We start from the raw sequence: 22,183 nt of genomic DNA, 5'->3' as shown, positions 1-22,183 counted from the left end.
TAGATCCCTTACCCTTATTCCCCAACACCTTCTGTTAGTGTCTTTCATCACACTGTCATATTTCAGGAAACAAGGTTGACCGCTTGAATTTGTTTTCTTATGGTTAGAGTCAGGTTAGGCATTTTTTTGGCAAGAAATCTGAATAGATACGTAGTAAGCTTTTAATGCTGGAGAAACTGGGAATGAAAAATAAAGAGCAGTTATTTTCCTCTTTATTTCTACAGGATTCTGAACACAAACAGTTTGCTCTGTGACTGCCATTCGAAGTGGTTGCTTCAGTGGCTGGTTGATAATAACTTTCAACATTCTGTGAATGTAAGCTGTGCACACCCTGAATGGCTTGCAGGGCAAAGCATCCTGAATGTGGATCTGAAAGATTTTGTCTGTGGTTTGTATTTTTGTTTTAAATTTTGTATCTTATTCCTTACTGTCTTAACAACAGAATTAAAAAAATGTAAAGTAGAATGCTTTCCCACTAGCTTGTTTCCGTTTCTTTACTTTTTTCCTCTAATATTGTAATTGTAGCTTAAATTTTGTGTTCTTTGACTTAATATAACTTAGGCAGTCTTTTTTCCTCTGTGTATTCTTCAACAATCATTTAAAATAATGTCAGTATAATAGCATCTTTATGAATGTAAGCCTTTTCTTTTTAGGGGATTGTTAGCCTTAGAGTAAATATCTAGTAAGATTCCTGCATCAAAAAGTATGAGTTTGTTTGTTCATGAGTTCATTCAGAAGTATGATTTTATGTTTAGTAGACCTTGAAAAAGTGCTCCCAGGCATTTTCAAACAGATAGCACTACTTTATGTGGTCACCAACAATGTATGGATGTACCAATTTCATTTGTTTTCTACTTTTAATACATTTTCTTAAGACAAAACAGCAAGGTTTGGCAGTTTTTTGGAGGAGAAGAGGGGACATAGACAAGTTGTCATAGACGAGTTATCTTAATTCTAATGCTTAATCGCCATTTCAAGTATACATCTGTATTCTCATTTTGGAGATTTTTCTTTTACACTTACATTTCCTTTAAAGTAATTCTTAACTTTCACACAATGGAACTTTTAGATCAGTATATCTGTGTTGCTGGTAGCATTTAGATACCTGTATATTGCCAGATCACTTAAAAATGCTTAGGACATTTGGAAGTTAAGGTGCATAAAATACTTAACTTGTTTTTACTAATTTTAAATTTGTAAAATTTGTAAAACAAATTTTAAGGAAGAAAGCAAAGAGCCTAGCTACATTGCCATGAATGCCCTTCTGACTTTACTTAGTTTTAAATGTAAACATACCCTATATATGACACAGTGAAATGTTACTGAATAAAGACATTTCGTTAAAAATTCATATACCTGCTTCTCTGAATCAATTCAATAACATATTATTATTTATGAATCTATAGCTTATTAGCCAGTCCTAAGCCAGTCTTCAGTTGGACTTTTGACATATTTGAAATTTTTCACTATTTTAGTTGAAAGTTATGTACAAAGTACTTTCAGATAGTATGTTTTATTAATAGAATATCTATTTTTATATATGTTATATATACACACATACATATACATACATACAAAGGGTAATAGAATTAAAGCTTGTTTTAAAATTCTAATTTAAGTTTTTGCTTTTGCCAGTAACTGGTAATACTTAGGATAGTGCATTCTAAGCATAAGTGACAGTAAGGGAGGGTGGGAAGAATACTAAGCCCTGAAGTTTGAAAACCTGGGTTCCATTCCAGGCTGAGCTGCTGATTTATCTATCTTAGAGCAAGTCATTGATCCTTCTGGGCATCATTTTCCTCATGTTGAAATAAGGGAATTGGGTTCTAGTTCTGTAGGCCCTTTCAACGTTATGACATTTTGTCAACAGAACATAAACAGTTTTATATTATTTTTTTTTTAATTGAATCTGTAGAAGCAAAAATAAATAAGTGACTTGGCTCCTGCCCTGTATTTTTTCCTCTTAGATGATTTGCTCAAGCCACAGATAAGAACTCATCCTGAAACCACAGTTGCTCTGAGAGGCGTGAATGTGACTCTGACATGCGCTGCGGTGAGCAGCAGTGATTCACCCATGTCTGCTCTGTGGCGCAAAGACAGTGAAGTCTTGTATGATGCTGACACTGAGAATTTTGTTCGTTATCAGCAGCAGGCTGGAGAAGCTCTGGAATATACTAGTGTCCTACACCTTTTCAGTGTGAATTTCACAGATGAAGGAAAATATCAGTGTATTATTACTAATCACTTCGGTTCTAACTATTCTCATAAAGCCAAACTGACTGTGAATGGTAAGAAATTATGCTCCCTGATGGTTTTATAGTTAGAAGGATTTTTCATGTTTAATTTTTGAACTTTTGACCAAGAAGATTACATTAAACCTGACACTGGGTGAGGGTCCTTACTGTTTTTGTCTTTAGGATTATGGTAGTATACAGGCTGGATTGTTAATTTACCCACTTGCTGTCCCTAATTAGTCTTTGACTGAGGGGTAAAGGTGAATTCCATGGTTTCAGGAGATGAACTACTCTCTTTTGTGTTTTTGAAAAAATATATTTTTTTAATTCTCCATTTTCTTTCTAGAAGTGTAATTCTGCTCTGAAAACTATTCCTGACACTGTTCACAGGGCCATTCAATAACTGGGAGTATTAACATTTCTGGGGCCATTGATCATTATCATTGTCTAAATGTAGTCAATGAAACCATTTTTGAAAATAATGCTCTTTTTCATTGTGTCTGTTGAAAAAATAAACAACAGCTTGATTGGTCTATTGCCTATTAGATTGAATAACTATAGCACTTCAGGCTTTGTGCAACCAAAAGATGTACATGTGTCTTGCTTCTGGGCTGTTTTATGAGCTGTTTGAAGGCATAAATTTTTTTTTTATCATGCATCTCTTAAGTAAGGAATAGTAAATATTAAGTGCTAAAATATGGGTTCAGAAAAGTTTATGGCCTCAGCTTTTTCTGTCCCTGTCAAGGAGATCAGGTAGATTTGTCATGCATTCTGGAAGAGTTAGTCATCACTGTACGCCATGCTCTGAGATTCTTAGAGAAAAGATGGCCTCTGAAGTTGTATTTATTGTCAATGCAGAGAGCATGTCTTCTCAAAGAAATGGAGCAGCACAACAGTTGGTATTTTGCTTAATAGATTCTCCCTTGTGTGTGTGTGTGTGTGTATGTATATATATATTTCCCCACCCACTATCTTTTGGGGATCTTTTTCGGAACAGAGATGCCATCTTTTCTGAAAACTCCAATGGATCTAACTATTCGCACTGGTGCCATGGCCAGATTAGAATGTGCTGCGGAGGGGCACCCTGCACCGCAGATTTCCTGGCAGAAAGATGGTGGTACTGACTTCCCTGCGGCTCGAGAGAGACGCATGCATGTCATGCCTGAGGATGATGTCTTCTTCATTGCAAACGTGAAAATAGAAGACATGGGGATCTATAGCTGCATGGCACAGAATATAGCAGGCGGTCTCTCAGCAAATGCCTCGCTCATCGTGTTAGGTATGTTTGCTGCTTTGTGGGTCCATACTTCTGTGGGAGTCCTTTTATTGTGGATCAACTCTTGGTCTTAATGCCAAGAAAAATCTCAAGTTAGATTTCAGTTGGGATCCTTGTATCTTTGTTTCATTGTTCTGCCAATTTATACAGGTATGTGTCAAGCTTGGATATTAGTGGAACAGTTAACTGGAATCTGGGGAAAATTTGAGGGCAGAATTGGAGATTTTTATCCCATGAATTGAAAATTCAAATCCCTTTACCCTGTTCTGTTTCTCTCTGTCAGTTTTCTACTTCATTATGTTTTTTCTACGATTCATAGTGAATTTTCGTCATACTGCTTCAGAGAACTTGAGACAATTTAACTTTTCCCCCTTATTTCATTAAAAAAAAAAATTTGTAAAAGACGAAAAGACCTGTCTTCTGGTTAGATTTCCCATTTTCCTTCCAGTGTGCTCCTGTTAATCCTGTGCTCTGGTACAGTGTCTTTTCCCTGTAGGTTTCCCCTCATAAGCCAGTTTTTTTCTTACTAGAACATTCGTCTTTATGGGACTCAAATCAAGGCAAATTCTCTTGGCCTCCAGATGTTAGGGTTTTTAAAACTGCGTTGGTTTGTTTAACTACTTGTGTAACCAGGAAAATAAACTTATTGTATAAAAATTTTAAGATATGCAGAAAATTTGAAAAAAGGAAGGAAACTCACTCAAACCCTGTTTAGATTTTGATATATTCTGGACTTTTTAAAAATACTCATCTTCATGTGGTTGTATATACCTACTTTTTTCCACTTAATATTATATCACAGGGTTACATTGTCATTGTCTTCGTGAAATATGTGACTGTATTGTAAATTACTCATTTTTCTGCTAGATTTTTTCATCTTTAAAAATTACAGTTAATTTTGTAATAAACATTTTTTGTGTATGAATCTTGACTTCTTCACCTGGGATTGCTTGCTCTAGGTAGAATTCCTGAGAGGAGATTTAGATTTTTTGAGACTTGCTTTTCTGAAAAACTTCTAATCCTCCCATGAGCTTATGAAAGTGTTTATTTCATCATAACCTCATTAGTCTAATTCAGTAGAATTTTAAGGATAAAATTGCCTGATATTTTTTAAATGTATCTTTCTGTTAGAGACACCCTCATTTATTAGACCCCTGGAGGACAAGACAGTAACCCGAGGTGAAACTGCAGTATTACAGTGCATAGCTGGAGGGAGTCCCGCCCCTCGCCTCAACTGGACCAAAGATGATGGACCTTTGCTGGTGACAGAACGGCACTTCTTTGCTGCAGCCAACCAGCTTCTCATCATCGTAGATGCTGGGCTAGATGATGCTGGGAAATATACCTGCATTATGTCAAACACCCTTGGGACAGAACGTGGTCACATTTACCTAAATGTGATTTCATCCCCCAACTGTGACTCTTCCCAGAGTAGCATTGGGCATGAAGATGATGGCTGGACCACAGTTGGCATTGTGATCATTGTTGTGGTCTGCTGTGTAGTGGGCACCTCTTTGATCTGGGTCATTGTTATTTACCACATGAGGAGGAAGAACGAAGACTATAGTATTACAAACACAGGTAAGTGGTATCCGGTTGACCGCGTGGCTTTTGTCTGAGTCAAAATGTAGTGAGGAGTTTTGATACTTTATGTGTGGTAGAGGAAGAGTTTTTCTGTTAAAATGTCCTGCTTCCTTGATGTGGTGGAACCTCTCTAGTGAATAATTTTAAGAATTTCTAGACAGTCCCCCCAGACTTTGCTCTCATAAACAGTTGCAGTGCACCTTCTTTCTTTAATTCCTAAGGCTTATTTCTCTTGTAATCTTCCTGTGGGCAAGAGTGGAGTCCTTCTGGCAGCGGTTAGTCTTTGACACCTCTCACTCACCCTGAAGCCCTGTGAGAGAAGAGGTACGATGCAGCCAGATAGATTGTGGAAGTGCCTCTGTGGACTGCAGACTTTAGGTTTTGTTTCTTTTGCTAGTACTTTTACAATGAAGCTTGGGGGAGAATTCTAATGAGAAATAATTTTAAGAGAAAATTCTAAGAGCTTTTGAGTTCCTGGGTACATGACATTTTCCTGGTCACTAGTACAGAAGTAAAATACATTTGCAAAATAGTCTTCTGAGTGTTGACCTGAATTACTTAACTTTATTTGAGAGTTACAGATGTCTCTTTTACAGAGGAACTCAATCTGCCTGCAGACATTCCCAGCTACTTGTCTTCCCAAGGAACACTGTCTGAGCCACAGGAAGGCTACAGCAACTCTGAAGCAGGCAGTCATCAGCAACTTATGCCTCCTGCCAATGGATATTTACACAGAGGCACTGATGGTAATGACTCTTCATTGTCTGTGCTTCCTGTTTCAGCCTACCTGCTTGGGTTTAGTTTTCAGTGGATAGTCTTCCCCACTAACTTGAAGCAGTATTTTAAAATAAGATACACAATGAAAACATTTGGATCCATGCAAGATAGGATGAAAATTGACTAGAGTCTTAATGGAGGAGAAAATCATTTGACAGAAAGAAGGAACACTTTTTTTCAAAAAGACAAATAGTTAACATATATTGAATGATGTTTACTATGTATCAGAAGCCATTTAAATATTTTTACATCTGCAGACTCAGTCCCCATGACAATCTGTGTATTCAGTACCAGTATAATCACTAATGCACCGATTAGAAGACTGAGGTACAGAGAAATTAAGACATTCATACATGACTACACTTAGTGATCATTGGGAGGGAGAAAAAATTCAAACCTAGGTAATCTGTTTCTACAACCCATATCATTAGCTAATCTACTATGTGACAAATATAAATTATAAGCAGATAAAGAGAAAATGACACATATACAGTAATTATTTCCTTGTGTGTGTGCTAAGTCATGTCCAACTCTTTGTGACCCAATGAACCGCAGCCCACCAGGCTCCTCTGTCCATGGGATTGTCCAGGCAAGAATACTGGAGTGGGTTGCCATTTCCTACTCCAGAGGAACACATTCTTAAACAAGGGATTGGCGAACACAGCAAAGGCTTCCAAACCAAAGTATTTTTATGGGAGAGAGATGGTCTAGAAACTTCTCTCAGGTGTCTTTTATCCTTTTCACGCATGAGCACCCTTCAGACCACGTCCAGGAAGTTTGTTCTGTCTGCTGACAGGTAGACATTCACTCAGGTTTAAAGGGCATTGATGATTCTCAGTATATATTGGAGAGCATCAGAGAGAGATGAAATAGTTAAGATATAAAATAATGATTAAGAGATATAAAATAATTAAGTTCTAATAATTAAGAACCTAACTTCTCAACAGTACTTTTCTCCACTCTACCCTTCCCATGGGGAGTGACAGCGCAGGGAGGAGAATTAAGGGATAGAATTGGGTTTGACTCAGTTCTTCTTTCCAGCCATGTGGTCATGAACAAGTTATTTAAAATCTGAGCTTTAATTTCTTCATTTTAAAATAAAACAATATTTTATAAAGCATTTCTCTCAAGATTCTCAAAGATTCTTTGAATGAATCTGTGTAGTACTTGAAGTACTAACCAAATGGAAGTTCTGTTTCATTTCTACAGGGATTTTTTTTAGACTGGGTGTTACTAGAACTTCTTTTTTTTTTTTTCTTTTTTTTATTTTTATTTTTATTTATTTTTTATTTTTTTATTTTTTTATTAAATTTTAAAATCTTTAATTCTTACATGTGTTCCCAAACATGAAACCCCCTCCCACCTCCCTCCCCATAACATCTCTGTGGGTGATCCCCATGCACCAGCCCCAAGCATGCTGTATCCTGCGTCAGACATAGACTGGCGATTCAATTCTTACATGATAGTATACATGATAGAATGCCATTCTCCCAAATCATCCCGCCCTCTCCCTCTCTCTCTGAGTCCAAAAGTCCGTTATACACAGCTGTGTCTTTTTTCCTGTCTTGCATACAGGGTCGTCATTGCCATCTTTCTAAATTCCATATATATGTGTTAGTATACTGTATTGGTGTTTTTCTTTCTGGCTTACTTCACTCTGTATAATCGGCTCCAGTTTCATCCATCTCATCAGAACTGATTCAAATGAATTCTTTTTAACGGCTGAGTAATACTCCATTGTGTACATGTACCAAAGCTTTCTTATCCATTCATCTGCTGATGGACATCTAGGTTGCTTCCATGTCCTGGCTATTATAAACAGTGCTGCGATGAACATTGGGGTACATGTGTCTCTTTCAATTCTGGTTTCCTCTGTGTGTATACCCAGCAGTGGGATTGCTGGGTCATAAGGTAGTTCTATTTGCAATTTTTTAAGGAATCTCCACACTGTTCTCCATAGTGGCTGTACTAGTTTGCATTCCCACCAACAGTGTAGGAGGGTTCCCTTTTCTCCACACCCTCTCCAGCATTTATTGCTTGCAGATTTTTGGATCGCAGCCATTCTGACTGGTGTGAAGTGGTATCTCATTGTGGTTTTGATTTGCATTTCTCTGATAATGAGTGATGTTGAGCATCTTTTCATGTGTTTGTTAGCCATCCGTATGTCTTCTTTGGAGAAATGTCTATTTAGTTCTTTGGCCCATTTTTTGATTGGGTCATTTATTTTTCTGGAATTGAGCTGCATAAGTTGCTTGTATATTTTTGAGATTAGTTGTTTGTCAGTTGCTTCATTTGCTATTATTTTCTCCCATTCAGAAGGCTGTCTTTTCACCTTGCGTATATTTTCCTTTGTTGTGCAGAAGCTTTTAATTTTAATTAGATCCCATTTGTTTATTTTTGCTTTTCTTTCCAGAATTCTGGGAGGTGGATCATAGAGGATCCTGCTGTGATTTATGTCTGAGAGTGTTTTGCCTATATTCTCCTCTAGGAGTTTTATAGTTTCTGGTCTTACATTTAGATCTTTAATCCATTTTGAGTTTATTTTTGTGTGCGGTGTTAGAAAGTGATCTAGTTTCATTCTTTTACAAGTGGTTGACCAGTTTTCCCAGCACCACTTGTTAAAGAGATTGTCTTTACTCCATTGTATATTCTTGCCTCCTTTGTCAAAGATAAGGTGTCCATATGTGTGTGGATTTATCTCTGGGCTTTCTATTTTGTTCCATTGATCTATATGTCTGTCTTTGTGCCAGTACCATACTGTTTTGATGACTGTGGCTTTGTAGTAGAGCCTGAAGTCAGGCAAGTTGATTCCTCCAGTTCCATTCTTCTTTCTCAAGATTGCTTTGGCTATTCGAGGTTTTTTGTATTTCCATACAAATCTTGAAATTATTTGTTCTAGTTCTGTGAAAAATATGGCTGGTAGCTTGATAGGGATTGCGTTGAATTTGTAAATTGCTTTGGGTAGTATACTCATTTTCACTATATTGATTCTTCCAACCCATGAACATGGTATATTTCTCCATCTATTAGTGTCCTCTTTGATTTCTTTCATCAGTGTTTTATAGTTTTCTATATATAGGTCTTTAGTTTCTTTGGGTAGATATATTCCTAAGTATTTTATTCTTTTTGTTGCAATGGTGAATGGAATTGTTTCCTTAATTTCTTTTTCTACTTTCTCATTATTAGTGTATAGGAATGCAAGGGATTTCTGTGTGTTGATTTTATATCCTGCAACTTTACTATATTCATTGATGAGCTCTAGTAATTTTCTGGTGGAGTCTTTAGGGTTTTCCATGTAGAGGATCATGTCATCTGCAAACAGTGAGAGTTTTACTTCTTCTTTTCCAATTTGGATTCCTTTTATTTCTTTTTCTGCTCTGATTGCTGTGGCCAAAACTTCCAGAACTATGTTGAATAGTAGCGGTGAAAGTGGACACCCTTGTCTTGTTCCTGACTTTAGGGGAAATGCTTTCAATTTTTCACCATTAAGGATAATGTTTGCTGTGGGTTTGTCATATATAGCTTTTATTATGTTGAGGTATGTTCCTTCTATTCCTGCTTTCTGGAGAGTTTTTATCATAAATGGATGTTGAATTTTGTCAAAGGCCTTCTCTGCATCTATTGAGATAATCATATGGTTTTTATTTTTCAATTTGTTAATGTGGTGAATTACATTGATTGATTTGCGGATATTGAAGAATCCTTGCATCCCTGGGATAAAGCCCACTTGGTCATGGTGTATGATCTTTTTAATATGTTGTTGGATTCTGATTGCTAGAATTTTGTTGAGGATTTTTGCATCTATGTTCATCAGTGATATTGGCCTGTAGTTTACTATAACCTATTATTACTATTTAAAAAAAAAAAAAAGACTTTTTTTTTTTTTTTTAAGGCAAACACCATATATAGCCTTTGGATGGTTGTTGGTGGGGTTTTTTTTGTTTGTTTGTTTTGTTTTTTTTGTTTGCTTGTTTTTTTTAATAATTCTTGGTTTTTTTTTCTTTCTTTCTTTCCTGCTTTTTCCTTCTGCTTCTTTTCTTTAATATTGTATTTTTGAAAATCCAACCTCTACTCTAGATTTTTAACCTTTGCTCTTAGGTTTTTGTTGTCAACTATGTTCATTTAAAAACCCAAACTTCACTACCCAAGTTTACCTGAGAGCGAGATTACTGGCTTGACCACTCTCTTCTCCTATGGACTCTCCTTTTTCTCCACCAGGTGGCCTCTGTCTCTTTTCTCCCCCATCTCTTCTCTATCCAACTCTGTGAATCTCTGTGTGTTCCAGACGGTGGAGAACACCTAAGGAACTGGTTACTGGCAGGATTTATCTCTCTCCTTCTCATTCCTCTCTCTTATCCTCCTGGTCACCTCTGTCTACTTCCTCCCTCTCCTCTTCCCTGTATAACTCCGTAAATACCTCTGAGTGGTCCAGACTATAGAGCGCACATAAGGAAGTGACTACTGGCTAGCTTGCTCTCTCCTCTTTTGATCTCACCGCATCTCATTCCAGTTACCTCTAACTACCCCCTCCATCTTCTCTTCTCCTTGTAACTCAGTGAACCTCTCTGAGTGTCCCTCAATGTGGAGAAACTTTTCATCTTTAACCTAGATGTTTTATCATCGGTGCTGTATAGATGGAGAAGTCTAGAGGCTACTGTAAAAACTGAAGACCAGAAGCAGGAGGCTTAAATACAAAGCCTGAAAACATTAGAGAACTCTTGAATTCAGGGAACATCAAGCAATAGGAGCTCATCAAATGCCTTCATACTTACACTGAAACCAAGCTCCACCCAAGGGCCAACAAGTTCCAAAACAAGACATATCACTCAAATTCTCCAGCAACACAGGAACACTCCCCTGAGCTTGAATATACAGGCAGCTCAAAATTATTCCAAAACCTTTGATGTCTCATAACCTATCACTGGTCACTCTACTGCACTCCAGAGAGAAGAAACCCAGCTCCACCCACCGGAACTCCAACACAAGCCTCCCTAACCAGGAAACCTTGACAAGCCACTGATAGAACCCCACCCACAGTGAGGAAGCTCCATAATAAAGAGAACTCCACAAATTACCAGAATATAAAAAGACCACCCCAAACGAAGCAATATAACCAAGATGAAGAGACAGAGGAATACTCAGCAGGTAAAGGAACAGGAGAGTTGCCCACCAAACCAAACAAAAGAGGAAGAAGTAGGGAATCTACCTGAGAAGGAATTCCGAATATTGATAGTGAAAATGATCCAAAATCTTGAAATCAAAATGGAATCACAGATAAATAGCCTAGAGACAAGGATTGAGAAGATGCAAGAAAGGTTTAACAAGGACCTAGAAGAAATAAAAAAGAGTCAAAATATAATGAATAATGCAATAAATGAGATCAGAAACACTCTGGAGGCAACAAATAGTAGAATAACGGAGGCAGAAGATAGGATTAGTGAAATAGAAGATAGAATGGTAGAAATAAATGAATCAGAGAGGAAACAAGAAATACGAATTAAAAGAAACGAGGACAATCTCAGAGACCTCCAGGACAATATGAAACGCTCCAACATTCGAATTATAGGAGTCCCAGAAGAAGAAGACAGAAAGAAAGATCATGAGAAAATCCTTGAGGAGATAATAGTTGAAAACTTCCCTAAAATGGGGAAGGAAATAATCACCCAAGTCCAAGAAACACAGAGAGTTCCAAATAGGATAAACCCAAGGCGAAACACCCCAAGACACATATTAATTAAATTAACAAAGGTCAAACACAAAGAACAAATATTAAAAGCAGCAAGGGAAAAACAACAAATAACACACAAGGGGATTCCCATAAGGATAACAGCTGATCTTTCAATAGAAACTCTTCAGGCCAGGAGGGAATGGCAAGACATACTTAAAGTGATGAAAGAAAATAAGCTACAGCCCAGATTACTGTACCCAGCAAGGATCTCATTCAAATACGAAGGAGAAATCAAAAGCTTTACAGACAAGCAAAAGCTGAGAGAATTCAGCACCACCAAACCAGCTCTCCAACAAATTCTAAAGGATATTCTCTAGACAGGAAACCGAAAAGGGTGTATAAACCCGAACCCAAAACAATAAAGTAAATGGTAACGGGATCATACTTATCAATAATTACCTTAAACGTAAATGGGTTGAACGCCCCAACCAAAAGGCAAAGACTGGCCGAATGGATACAAAAACAAGACCCCTCTATATGCTGCTTACAAGAGACCCACCTCAAAACAAGGGACACATATAGACTGAAAGTGAAGGGCTGGAATAAGATATACCACGCAAATAGAGACCAAAAGAAAGCAGGAGTGGCAATACTCATATCTGATAAAATAGACTTTAAAACAAAGGCTATGAAAAGAGACAAAGAAGGCCACTACATAATGATCAAAGGATCAATCCAAGAAGAAGATATAACAATTATAAATATATATGCACCCAATATAGGAGCACCGCAATATGTAAGACAAATGCTAACAAGTATGAAAGGGGAAATCAACAATAACACAATAATAGTGGGAGACTTTAATACCCCACTCACACCTATGGACAGATCAACTAAACAGAAAATTAACAAAGAAACGCAAACTTTAAATGATACATTAGATCAATTAGACCTAGTTGATATCTATAGGACATTTCACCCCAAAACAATGAATTTCACCTTTTTTTCAAGTGCTCATGGAACCTTCTCCAGGATAGATCACATCCTGGGCCATAAATCTAAACTTGATAAATTCAAAAAAATCGAAATCATTCCAAGCATCTTTTCTGACCATAATGCATTAAGATTAGATCTCAATTACAGGAGAAAAACTACTAAAAATTCCAACATATGGAGGTTGAACAACACACTTCTGAATAACCAACAAATCACAGAAGAAATCAAAAAAGAAATCAAAATATGCATAGAAACTAATGAAAATGAAAACACAACAACCCAAAACCTGTGGGACACTATAAAAGCAGTGCTAAGAGGAAAGTTCATAGCAATACAGGCATACCTCAAGAAACAAGAAAAAAGTCAAATAAATAACCTAACTCTACAACTAAAGCAACTAGAAAAGGAAGAATTGGAGAACCCCAGAGTTAGTAGAAGGAAAGAAATCTTAAAAATTAGGGCAGAAATAAATGCTAAAGAAACAAAAGAGACCATAGCAAAAATCAACAAGGCCAAAAGCTGGTTCTTTGAAAGGATAAATAAAATTGACAAACCACTAGCCAGACTCATCAAGAAGCAAAGAGAGAAAAATCAAATCAATAAAATTAGAAATGAAAATGGAGAGATCACAACAGACAACACAGAAATACGAAAGATCATAAGAGACTACTATCAGCAGTTGTATGCCAATAAAATGGACAATATGGAAGAAATGGACAAATTCTTAGAAAAGTACAATTTTCCAAAACTGAACCAGGAAGAAATAGAAAATCTTAACAGACCCATCACCAGGACGGAAATTGAAACTGTAATCAGAAATCTTCCAGCAAACAAAAGCCCAGGTCCAGACGGCTTCACAGCTGAATTCTACCAAAAATTTCGAGAAGAGCTAACACCTATCCTACTCAAACTCTTCCAGAAAATTGCAGAGGAAGGTAAACTTCCAAACTCATTCTATGAGGCCACCATCACCCTAATACCAAAACCTGACAAAGATGTCACAAAAAAAGTTACTAGAACTTCTATGTAAATCCACAAATTGGATTTTCTATTGAGTTTCCATGGAAAGGATGGTATTTCTAGCTTTTTTTTGGCTGCACTCAGCAGTTTGTAGGATGTTAGTTCCCCGACTAGGGATTGGACTGGGGGCCGTGTCAGTGAAAACACCAAATTCTAACCACTGCACTGACAGCGAAGTCCTTAAAAGCCTCTACTCTTTGCAGTTGGTAGGAAATAACACTACTTTCTGGGTTAAACTTAATTACTTCCAGTTCTTTTCCAATTCTGACAATTCTGTTGCTTGATCATGAATAAGTAACTCACTGTCTAGTTCTTACTTTCCTTTCTTTTATCATTCAATTTTCAAACACTTAATGGTCCAGGGAGCTCATTATTAAACTTTTACTTCTACCAAACACACACTTGTCAGGCAGGACCCTTGACCGTCAGAAACTTTCTCTAGGAGTCATTTTAGCAATTAGTGTTGCTTAACCTCTTGACTCGTGAAAGTCATAGGGGCTTTTGTGAAGTGAAGTCATCCTAGCTTCTCGTTCTCTGCTTTAGTTTGCTTAAGCCAAACATGTGTCTTGTGGCACAGTGCCAACCTTATCTTGGCTTTCTTGATTTTAGCATGACTTTATTCAGGCTGGACAAGGATGATTTAATGTACTATTCAAGAGCGTGCGTGCTGAATAAACTCTGGTTAGAGGACCAGAGTTTAAGTTTCAGCTTTCCAGTGGGCAATGCATCTTTGGGCAAGTTACCCAACCTCTCTGTGTTGTAGTTACTCCGTGTATAATATAGTGATAATAATTAGTACTTACCTCATAAGCATATTATAAGGATTAAATAAATTAATTCACAGAAAGACCTTGAAACTTCATCATGTTTATAATGTAAGTTTTGAACAAAGGCCAGCTGTGATGACAACTGTTAGAGAAAACTAATGATTGGCAAAAGTGAGTCCTGAACTGAAGGGTGTTTGGTTTCTTTCCCATGTTGTCATTAGGTGGCACTGGCACCCGAGTTATCTGCTCAGATTGTTATGACAATGCTAACATCTACTCCCGGACCCGAGAATACTGTCCGTACACCTACATCACTGAAGAGGATGTTCTGGATCAGACGCTGTCCAGCCTCATGGTCCAGATGCCCAAAGAGACTTACTTGGCACATCCTCCCCAAGATGCCACTACCCTGGAGAGCTTGGTGTCGTCAGCAGATAGAGAGAGATCTGCCTTTCCCACCAACCATGAGAGGATAAATGAGAAGAAACCTTCCTCCACACAGATGAGCAGTGGTAAAGGGCACAGCGTTGTTTGTTGTTTTGGTTTGTTTTCACTTTCCCCTACTTGATTTCTCCTTCTGTCACGTCCGCAGCACTCTCGTTTGACAGAAACAAAAAATTGGTATACTGTAATCATTAGCTACTTACAAACTAGAGCCAGAGGTTTTTATGGAAAGAAGTCTGAAGTTGTAGGATGAAAACAGTTTTTGTGGGAGTAGCAAGATCTTATTTCAAAGATTCAAGGAAAGTTACAGAAAAAGTTTATATAAAAAGTTTCACATAGGCAGTACTTTTTTCTTCCATATTTATTTAAATAATGGAGACCTGAAATACCAAGGATACAATAATCTGGGCATAATTTGGTGAATATTTTCGCTTCTATGATTTAAAAACATTTTATTTGGTTGCTGTTATATCGGGTAAATGTTGAATGTCAGGATGACTTGGCAGGTGTTTGCTTTCAGTTGTATTGTGCAGATGAGGAAGAGGGACACAGGTTGTATTGTGAAGATGGGGCATTTGAAACAACCCAGTCGGTAAAGCAAGTCAAAACAAAGCCAAATGAAACTCCGTCTGGACCGTGAAGGGTACTCCTGAGTATGTCTTCTTATGCATCCAGGCTCTTCATCAGCTCTCACCCTCTTGTCAGCCTGGAATGGAAGAGCACTGGAAGCAGGGTGGGGCTGGCCACTGCAGGTTTCCAGTGGAAGGCGTTGTGCGGTGGTGTCTCCAGGGATGGTTCTGGCTGGAGTAAATGGAATAGCATGGACTTTTGCTATGTGCTCTGTTCTCTTAACTAAGTTTTCTGAAGAGGGTGCATACAGATCAGAGAGAAATATCCTGTTATTAGTCCCATCTTTAAAGTTCTGTATCCGTGAAACAAAGGCATCAACACTAACTCCATTTCCCCATGTCTTAGAAGAGCTGTACACACAGAAAATATTAAGTAGAACTGACAACGCAGTGTATCTTTCCCCAACTTTGGGGTTATCTGTATTGTTAATCTGGTCTGTAGGTGAGGAAATCGGCAAATGAGAGTGCTTTGGTGTGCTGCTTGTCCCTTACCTAGGGTGCTGTAGCTTGTTGTTACCCAGAGCATTAGTATTGCCTAGGAGCTTGTTAGAGATGCAGAGCATGTGAACCAGAGTCTGTATTTTAACACAATCTCCAGGTTATTTTATGTGTATTAAAGCTCGAGAACCCTGCTCTAGCTTATTTTGCACATGGTCTTACCTTTATTTCTGAGTGTTCACTTCTAGAATGTTGGGCTAGCCTTTTTCAAAATGCAGCCCCATGAAGTTAATAATAATTTTCAGTCAATGTTCTCTGGGGAAAGCACTCACCGCTGCGGTAAATAATAATGAGAAATGCATATTTTTTAAACCAAAATACAGATAACCTGATTTAAAATGCCAGCTTTTGGTTATTATTTTGTTTTTAGAATTACTGGCATGCTAGAAACTGAAGGGGAATGGTTATTTTTAAAATGATTTTTTAAAGATAGATATTTGTTATTTAACGATATAATGACTGCTTAATCCATGGTTTTTTCCTATGTATTATGCAACTTTCATTACTATTTGGATACTAATTCTCTTTTAGTCTGTTTCCCTGTGTATAAAGAGTTTGAAGCTTTCATTTTTATAGTAGCAGAAACATCAATAATAGGTGAAAGTAGATGACACATAGCACGATTTCAGGAATTAACTGGTGAGGTTGTTGGTTAGAAGGGTTTGAAAGACCATAGTTCCGGTTTTTGTTTTCTTTTCTTTTTTTGGTTGTTGAAAGAAAAATGGCAAGTATACATTTGATCTTAACGTTTTTATTTAAGAATATTGGGCATCTTTATTTCTTTGAAGACTTGGGTAGAAGAAAATTAGGTCTTAGAAAATTTAAACTTCCGTTCACCACTGGTAATTATTACTGTCTTTCATTCTCAGAAACCTTGCAGCGGCCTCTGTGGAACATAAGCAGAGAACCAGGTATGCCTCATCCTCCTTTTCCCCAGCAGTCAGTCCTTGAGTCATCACAACTCCATCAAAACGAGGGCCTGGCAGAGAGTGATCCAGACTCTTCCACTTGCCCCACGCCCTGTCACAGGTTGCACGACCACACTTTTGATTTTAGTAGGACTCGGAATGTTCGTGATGGCAGTGAGGGCACATGAAACTCACTCTAGGATGCAACTCCAGCAGACTCAGATTAGTTGATTTTGTATTTACTACCTCAGAGTTCAGAAGAAACCCCAAAGTCAGCATTTGCTTTACTTAGGTCTACAGTTCTTTCTGACCACACCAAGGTAGGCCAGGCATTCGTTTGGCTTATACTTGATGAAGAAGGGGTAAGAACGGCTGACAGAATTGGGTACATCTAATAGAAAATGTGCAACCCGGGCAGAGGAAGATAAAGGACAAATGCTTTGTGATGGTTCTACCGGGATGTGCCCAGGTGTGCATAGCCTCTTAGGAAGAGTCTCCTTGCTGCTCAACACCTTGGATTGTCAACCTGCAGAATGACCCTGAATAAACAGCGCCATTTTGTTTTGCCTTCCAAGGAAGAGAAATAACTTTGGAGGCCCCTGGGAAGTGTGCCTGGGATTCTGCAGTGATTTTAAACATATAGTTGAGAGTGGGGCTTTGATATTCAAGGTCGTCGACAGGAATCCCAGACTTGACCAGCTATTACCAGGTCAAGAGTTTTGTATTCTTGTGAATCTCTCTCTCTTTTTTGGTCCCTGTCATCCAGGGGTCTCACTGTAAATATATGTGCATTTATAAATAATTTTTGTATTCACTGATCGTATGTGTTGCAATGTAAATATTTTTGATATGCTAAAATTATATATATAATATCCAGTTACAATACTGACAACAGCTTCTCAGACCACAGATTTTGTACAGCTTGGTTTAGTGAATCCAAAGATTTTGTTTCAAGTTTTGAATACATACTTGTTAAGAAGTATAATAACTATAGAAGCACGGTACCTAGTGATTGCATACACACAAACACAATCTTGGTGTAATTAACCACTTTCTTGATACCTAAAGATTCATACATCTAATCATTTGTCATCTGTTTACAAGTGCCAGGTAATATAATCTTTCTAGCATAAAAAGACTTTCAAAAGACTAGTAGTCTTGTTACTGCCACATACACACAGATAAAGGAACACTTGTTTTGGGAATATCTTCTTTGAGCAAAGTACTTTGTTGATGAGGAAACCAAAGATTGCTTTTTTTCTCTGTGTGTGTGTTTGTTTTAAACAGTTTAATATCTCTTCTACTAATGCACAGTATATCTTAAGGGAATATTGCTTTGGGGAAGAACATGCAGAAACTCATAAAACTTCAGCATGGTCCTTGTTTTGTACAAGTGATTATTTAAGCCAAAACATTTTCTTGAATTTCTGATAGCAAAAAGCTTTATGTTAACAAAAGACTTAGTGCTGTCATAAAGTGTAATGAACTGAAGCTCTTCTTTCTTTCTGCTTTCAGAAAGAAAGGCTGTCGGATTCTGTCCTCTGAATTTAGTGAGGAGTAATTATGTACCAGATGAATTCAGTCACTTAAATGAAAATACCAATTTTTAAGTCATTGTACATTTCAAGGGTTTTAAACTTTATGTAATTTCTCAGCTCTTTGCCAGGAAGTTTGGCTGAATTTCATACTAGTTTTCAATCCTAAGTTTTTGTCCCTTAGGCAGCAGCACTTTTTTAGCTGTGTTATACCACCATGTCTTTATTTTTTTTTTTTTTCCTTTTTAAATAGCCTCATTCATTTTCATTTTGAACTTCTTAAGCACCACTGTTTTCCTCTCCTTTCAATTGTGGATCCCTCTTCTTACTTACTAGGTTGAATTAATAGTGTAGCTCATACTGGGCTGACTTAGAATCAAGAAACCTGATTAAGTTTTAGCTCTGCTGCTTACGAGTTGTGTAATCAAGGGCAAGTCTCTACTTCTCAGCCTGACTTTTTCATTTATGAAATGACGTTTTACTAGATGCTCTGAAGCCCTTTCCAGCTGTAACGTTCTATGAATCTGTGGTCCCTCCAGGAATCAAGGAGGATTATCTACTCTAATAAAAAGCTGCTTTCATGAAATATTTGTTAGAGTAGAACAGGAGTGATGCTGCTTACTCTGACTTGAGCCAGATTTATTTCCTCTATAGCAAGAGTAATGCTATAAGAACCTTTCACGAGGAAAAAAAACCCTTCAGCTTCTAAAACAGTATCAGTAAACGTGAAGCATCTTGATTAGATTGAGAACTACCCTTGGTGTGTTACAGCACACCAGAGTATCCGAATCTGTTGAGAGGTATGCCACTGCTAATATGTGACCGGTTTATGACTCACCTTTCTAATGTATTCAAGGTCATTCTTCTAATTATAGTACTCTGACTATATATTCTGAGGGACTTTCTTCAGTGAAAAAGGTGGAGTTAGAGCAAGGCTGCAAAGAGCGTCAGCTGTTACATGTGAGAGGACAACACCAGTGCTCTAGAAAACTTAAAATCTACAATTGCTGCCTCTCCTGCAGCAGGGCTCCCTCTGCTGCCACTGGTGTCAGGCTGCTCCTCTATAGCCAGGTTCTCTGTCGTGTCAGCTGGTTGAGATGTCCTCCCAGATATTGCTAGCTTTCCTAAATGAAAACACTTACCTAAAAAAAGTAGTCAGGAATTTGATTAAATGGGGATAGTCTACCCCTGGTCTTAAAAATAGTACATGTAATAAATTCTAATCTTAGGAGGTGGAATTCCTGAAATTTTTCATTATTGCATGTTTTTGAACAAGCAGATGCTCTGCTGTAAACAGGATTAGTGGCTCATCATTGTTTCTTCCCAGCGGTGTAATGTCTGCCTGCCGCCAGTTTAATCAGAAATGTTGTAAGAGCAAGGCAAACAAATGCCGAGAGAAATACTCTGTCCCCCACCCAATTACCACTTCATATCAGTAGGGATGCATAAATTCTCTTCATTTGTCTGTGCCCCTCTGAGACTGATTCTGTAAGTCTACCTTGAAGAAGAAATAATGTTTTCCTTGTACTTCAAGCTTCCCTGCCACAGATCTACAAGTGGACCCCACTGGCTTTCTGTCATTCAGCCTCTGATGTGCTTTCCCTAGATGCAAGGGAATCTGTAGAACAGGAAGTACCAGAAACCCAGCCCAATGTGCTGTCCCCTCTAGTGTGCCATCTTATAATGCTTTAAATGTGTTTTTTTTCTATAAGGTAAATGGTATGTTTAAAAACAGTTGCCTTCATGTTGCCCATTGGGAGGTTGTAAAAGAAACATGAGATGTTAAGCAACTTAAGAATCTTACCCATTTTCCTAAGAAGAGGGAGAGATTAAGTCTTTAGTTATGTAGAGGGTTGTCATAGGAAACAAGGATTAGATGCATTCTTTTTCTTCCATTGGACAGGGGTCATATCAGTGGGACAGAAGTTACAGGGAAATAGAGTATATACTCTTGCCAATAACTCTATATACCCTAACACTCTAAAATTTAGATTTGTCTGACAGTAGGAATAATCAGCCTTTCATGGGAGAAGTATGCACAGAAGCTAAGTAATCATCTGTTAAGAGCATTGGAGAAATTTCTGTATTGAAATGGAATGCGGACAAGATGACTTAAACCCTCTTTCAGTTTTATCATTGGAGTTCTCCAGAAGCAGTCAGACAGTCTAAAATCTTTGTCCTTTAGAACCCTTTGTATACAGTAGGTTTACTGTATAATTAAAAAAAAAATTTGTTTTTAACTAAAAGATTATGTTCTTTGGTTGACAAAAGGAGCCTGTTCTGTGTTAATAATGGCAAACATGAAACTGGGCTTATTCTTTTGAGAAAATCTATAATGTTGCTAACCCAAATGGCATTACCATAATAAAAAATATTACAGAAATATTACAGCTTATAACCCTTTTACTCTTTAATTTTTATTCCTGTTTCTTTTTTTTTAATTCCCCACCCCGCCACCATTTCTTTTTTTGTCAGCAGGACTCCATGGGAATGGGAATGGGATTGTGGTGTTCAGTTTTGTAGCCAGTGTTTTACCCAAGTGTGTTGTGGCCTCTTCTAATCATGTTAGTAGCCCCAGAAATGCCAGAAGAGTGGCGAAGTAACAGAGGTAAATTGGCTGTCACTTTATGCTACATCTTCCATTTCTTATTTTGCTTCTGATGCAAATTATAGACGTAATTGTGAAGCAGTTGGACCTCAGAAAGTTGAATTAAGATTGCTAGGCAACCTGTTGGTAACGTTTCATTTTTCCATTATGTGGTCTCTTTCCTAGTTCAGTGTGGCAGATGTTTTCCCCTCTTGCTTCTAACCTAAAACTTTTTTGTTTGGAGTACAGTCTAAGTCAACATCAGTTAAGCTTAATTTTCCTCTTTGCTTTCTCCTTCCCTTCCTGCCTTCCTTTCCTCAGTTCCTTTCTTTCACAGCTGCTTGGTTTGTCGACAAAAATAACATGTTCGGAATTGAGAGATGTTACAAACTTCTCTTAACAACACCTGAAAGCCCATGAATCACCTGGAGATTTTGTGGGTAGTGAGGGACGTGTGTGTGTGTGTGTGTGTGTGTGTGTGTGTGTGTGTGTGTGTGTGCACATGTGCATGTGTGAGGAGTAATACTTGGACATCCTCCCTCAAGGTTGTGTGGTGAGTGTTTCTTAGCAGTTCTAATAATCTCTACCAACAGGTGGGGTGAAGGTAAAGGAACAGCTTGATTTGAACCTGTTTTCAAATGTAAGGAGGAAAGTGATCTTCTGTCAGCTCTAGTTGAACAGCAGGTGGTCAAGTGCTCCTTGGATATCTCTTGGCTGCTTAAAGTGCCCTCTTGATCCATTGAAAGACGACTTCTCCCCTCTCCTTTCCCCTTCTCCCTTTTTACCCGTCAGAGGATGTCAGTCTGAGCAGCCGTGGTACTCGATGTATGTAAAGAGAATCATAAGCCAAGTTGTCGTCCAGTGTGGCCCTTTCCTAGTCTCTATTTATATTTTCTCACCTGAGAATGTATATTTTATAAAGCATGTGTTTGTCTACTGTAATGTCTTCAATAAAGCTAAAATACATGGTGATGTTCTGGTCTTTTCTTGCCTAAAGGACAGGGATGAAATGGTGCATTTTAAAGTTTGTGGTCCTTTTGAGAGGGTCTCCAAATAGCTGTACAAGTTAAAATGGGGAAGAGCTGCCCTCCTCTAGTCCTGCCATGTTTAGTAGTCACACACAGCCTCCAGCCTGCCTGGGGTGCATCCTGCACTGTGAGCTGCCCCAGGCGGGCACTGCTGGTTCTCCTCTTCCTCCCTTATGCTACCCACTGTGGTGCTGTATGCCTGGTGGATGGAAAGAAACACATCGGACAGTTT

At 37.9% G+C, this 22,183-nt stretch overlaps 1 protein-coding gene across 1 annotated transcript in view; it reads left to right on the top strand.

The window, feature by feature from the left end:
- The window catches only part of LRIG2 (leucine rich repeats and immunoglobulin like domains 2), a 65,089-nt gene extending 47,854 nt beyond the window's left edge, over positions 1-17,235 (top strand). The window contains exons 12-18 of the mRNA XM_068964992.1: positions 225-388; positions 1,968-2,288; positions 3,232-3,513; positions 4,642-5,091; positions 5,691-5,840; positions 14,544-14,834; positions 16,763-17,235. Of these exons, the coding sequence (XP_068821093.1) occupies positions 225-388; positions 1,968-2,288; positions 3,232-3,513; positions 4,642-5,091; positions 5,691-5,840; positions 14,544-14,834; positions 16,763-16,989 (1,885 nt within the window). The 3' untranslated portion in view covers positions 16,990-17,235. The remainder of the gene's footprint in view (positions 1-224; positions 389-1,967; positions 2,289-3,231; positions 3,514-4,641; positions 5,092-5,690; positions 5,841-14,543; positions 14,835-16,762) is intronic.
- The last annotated feature ends 4,948 nt before the right edge of the window (positions 17,236-22,183 follow it).

The sequence above is a fragment of the Capricornis sumatraensis genome, chromosome 2, assembly GCF_032405125.1.
Source record: "Capricornis sumatraensis isolate serow.1 chromosome 2, serow.2, whole genome shotgun sequence".
NCBI classification, from domain to species: domain Eukaryota; kingdom Metazoa; phylum Chordata; class Mammalia; order Artiodactyla; family Bovidae; genus Capricornis; species Capricornis sumatraensis.
The sequence above is the reverse complement of the archived record's forward strand: the minus strand, read 5'-3'. Positions and strand labels throughout refer to the sequence as shown.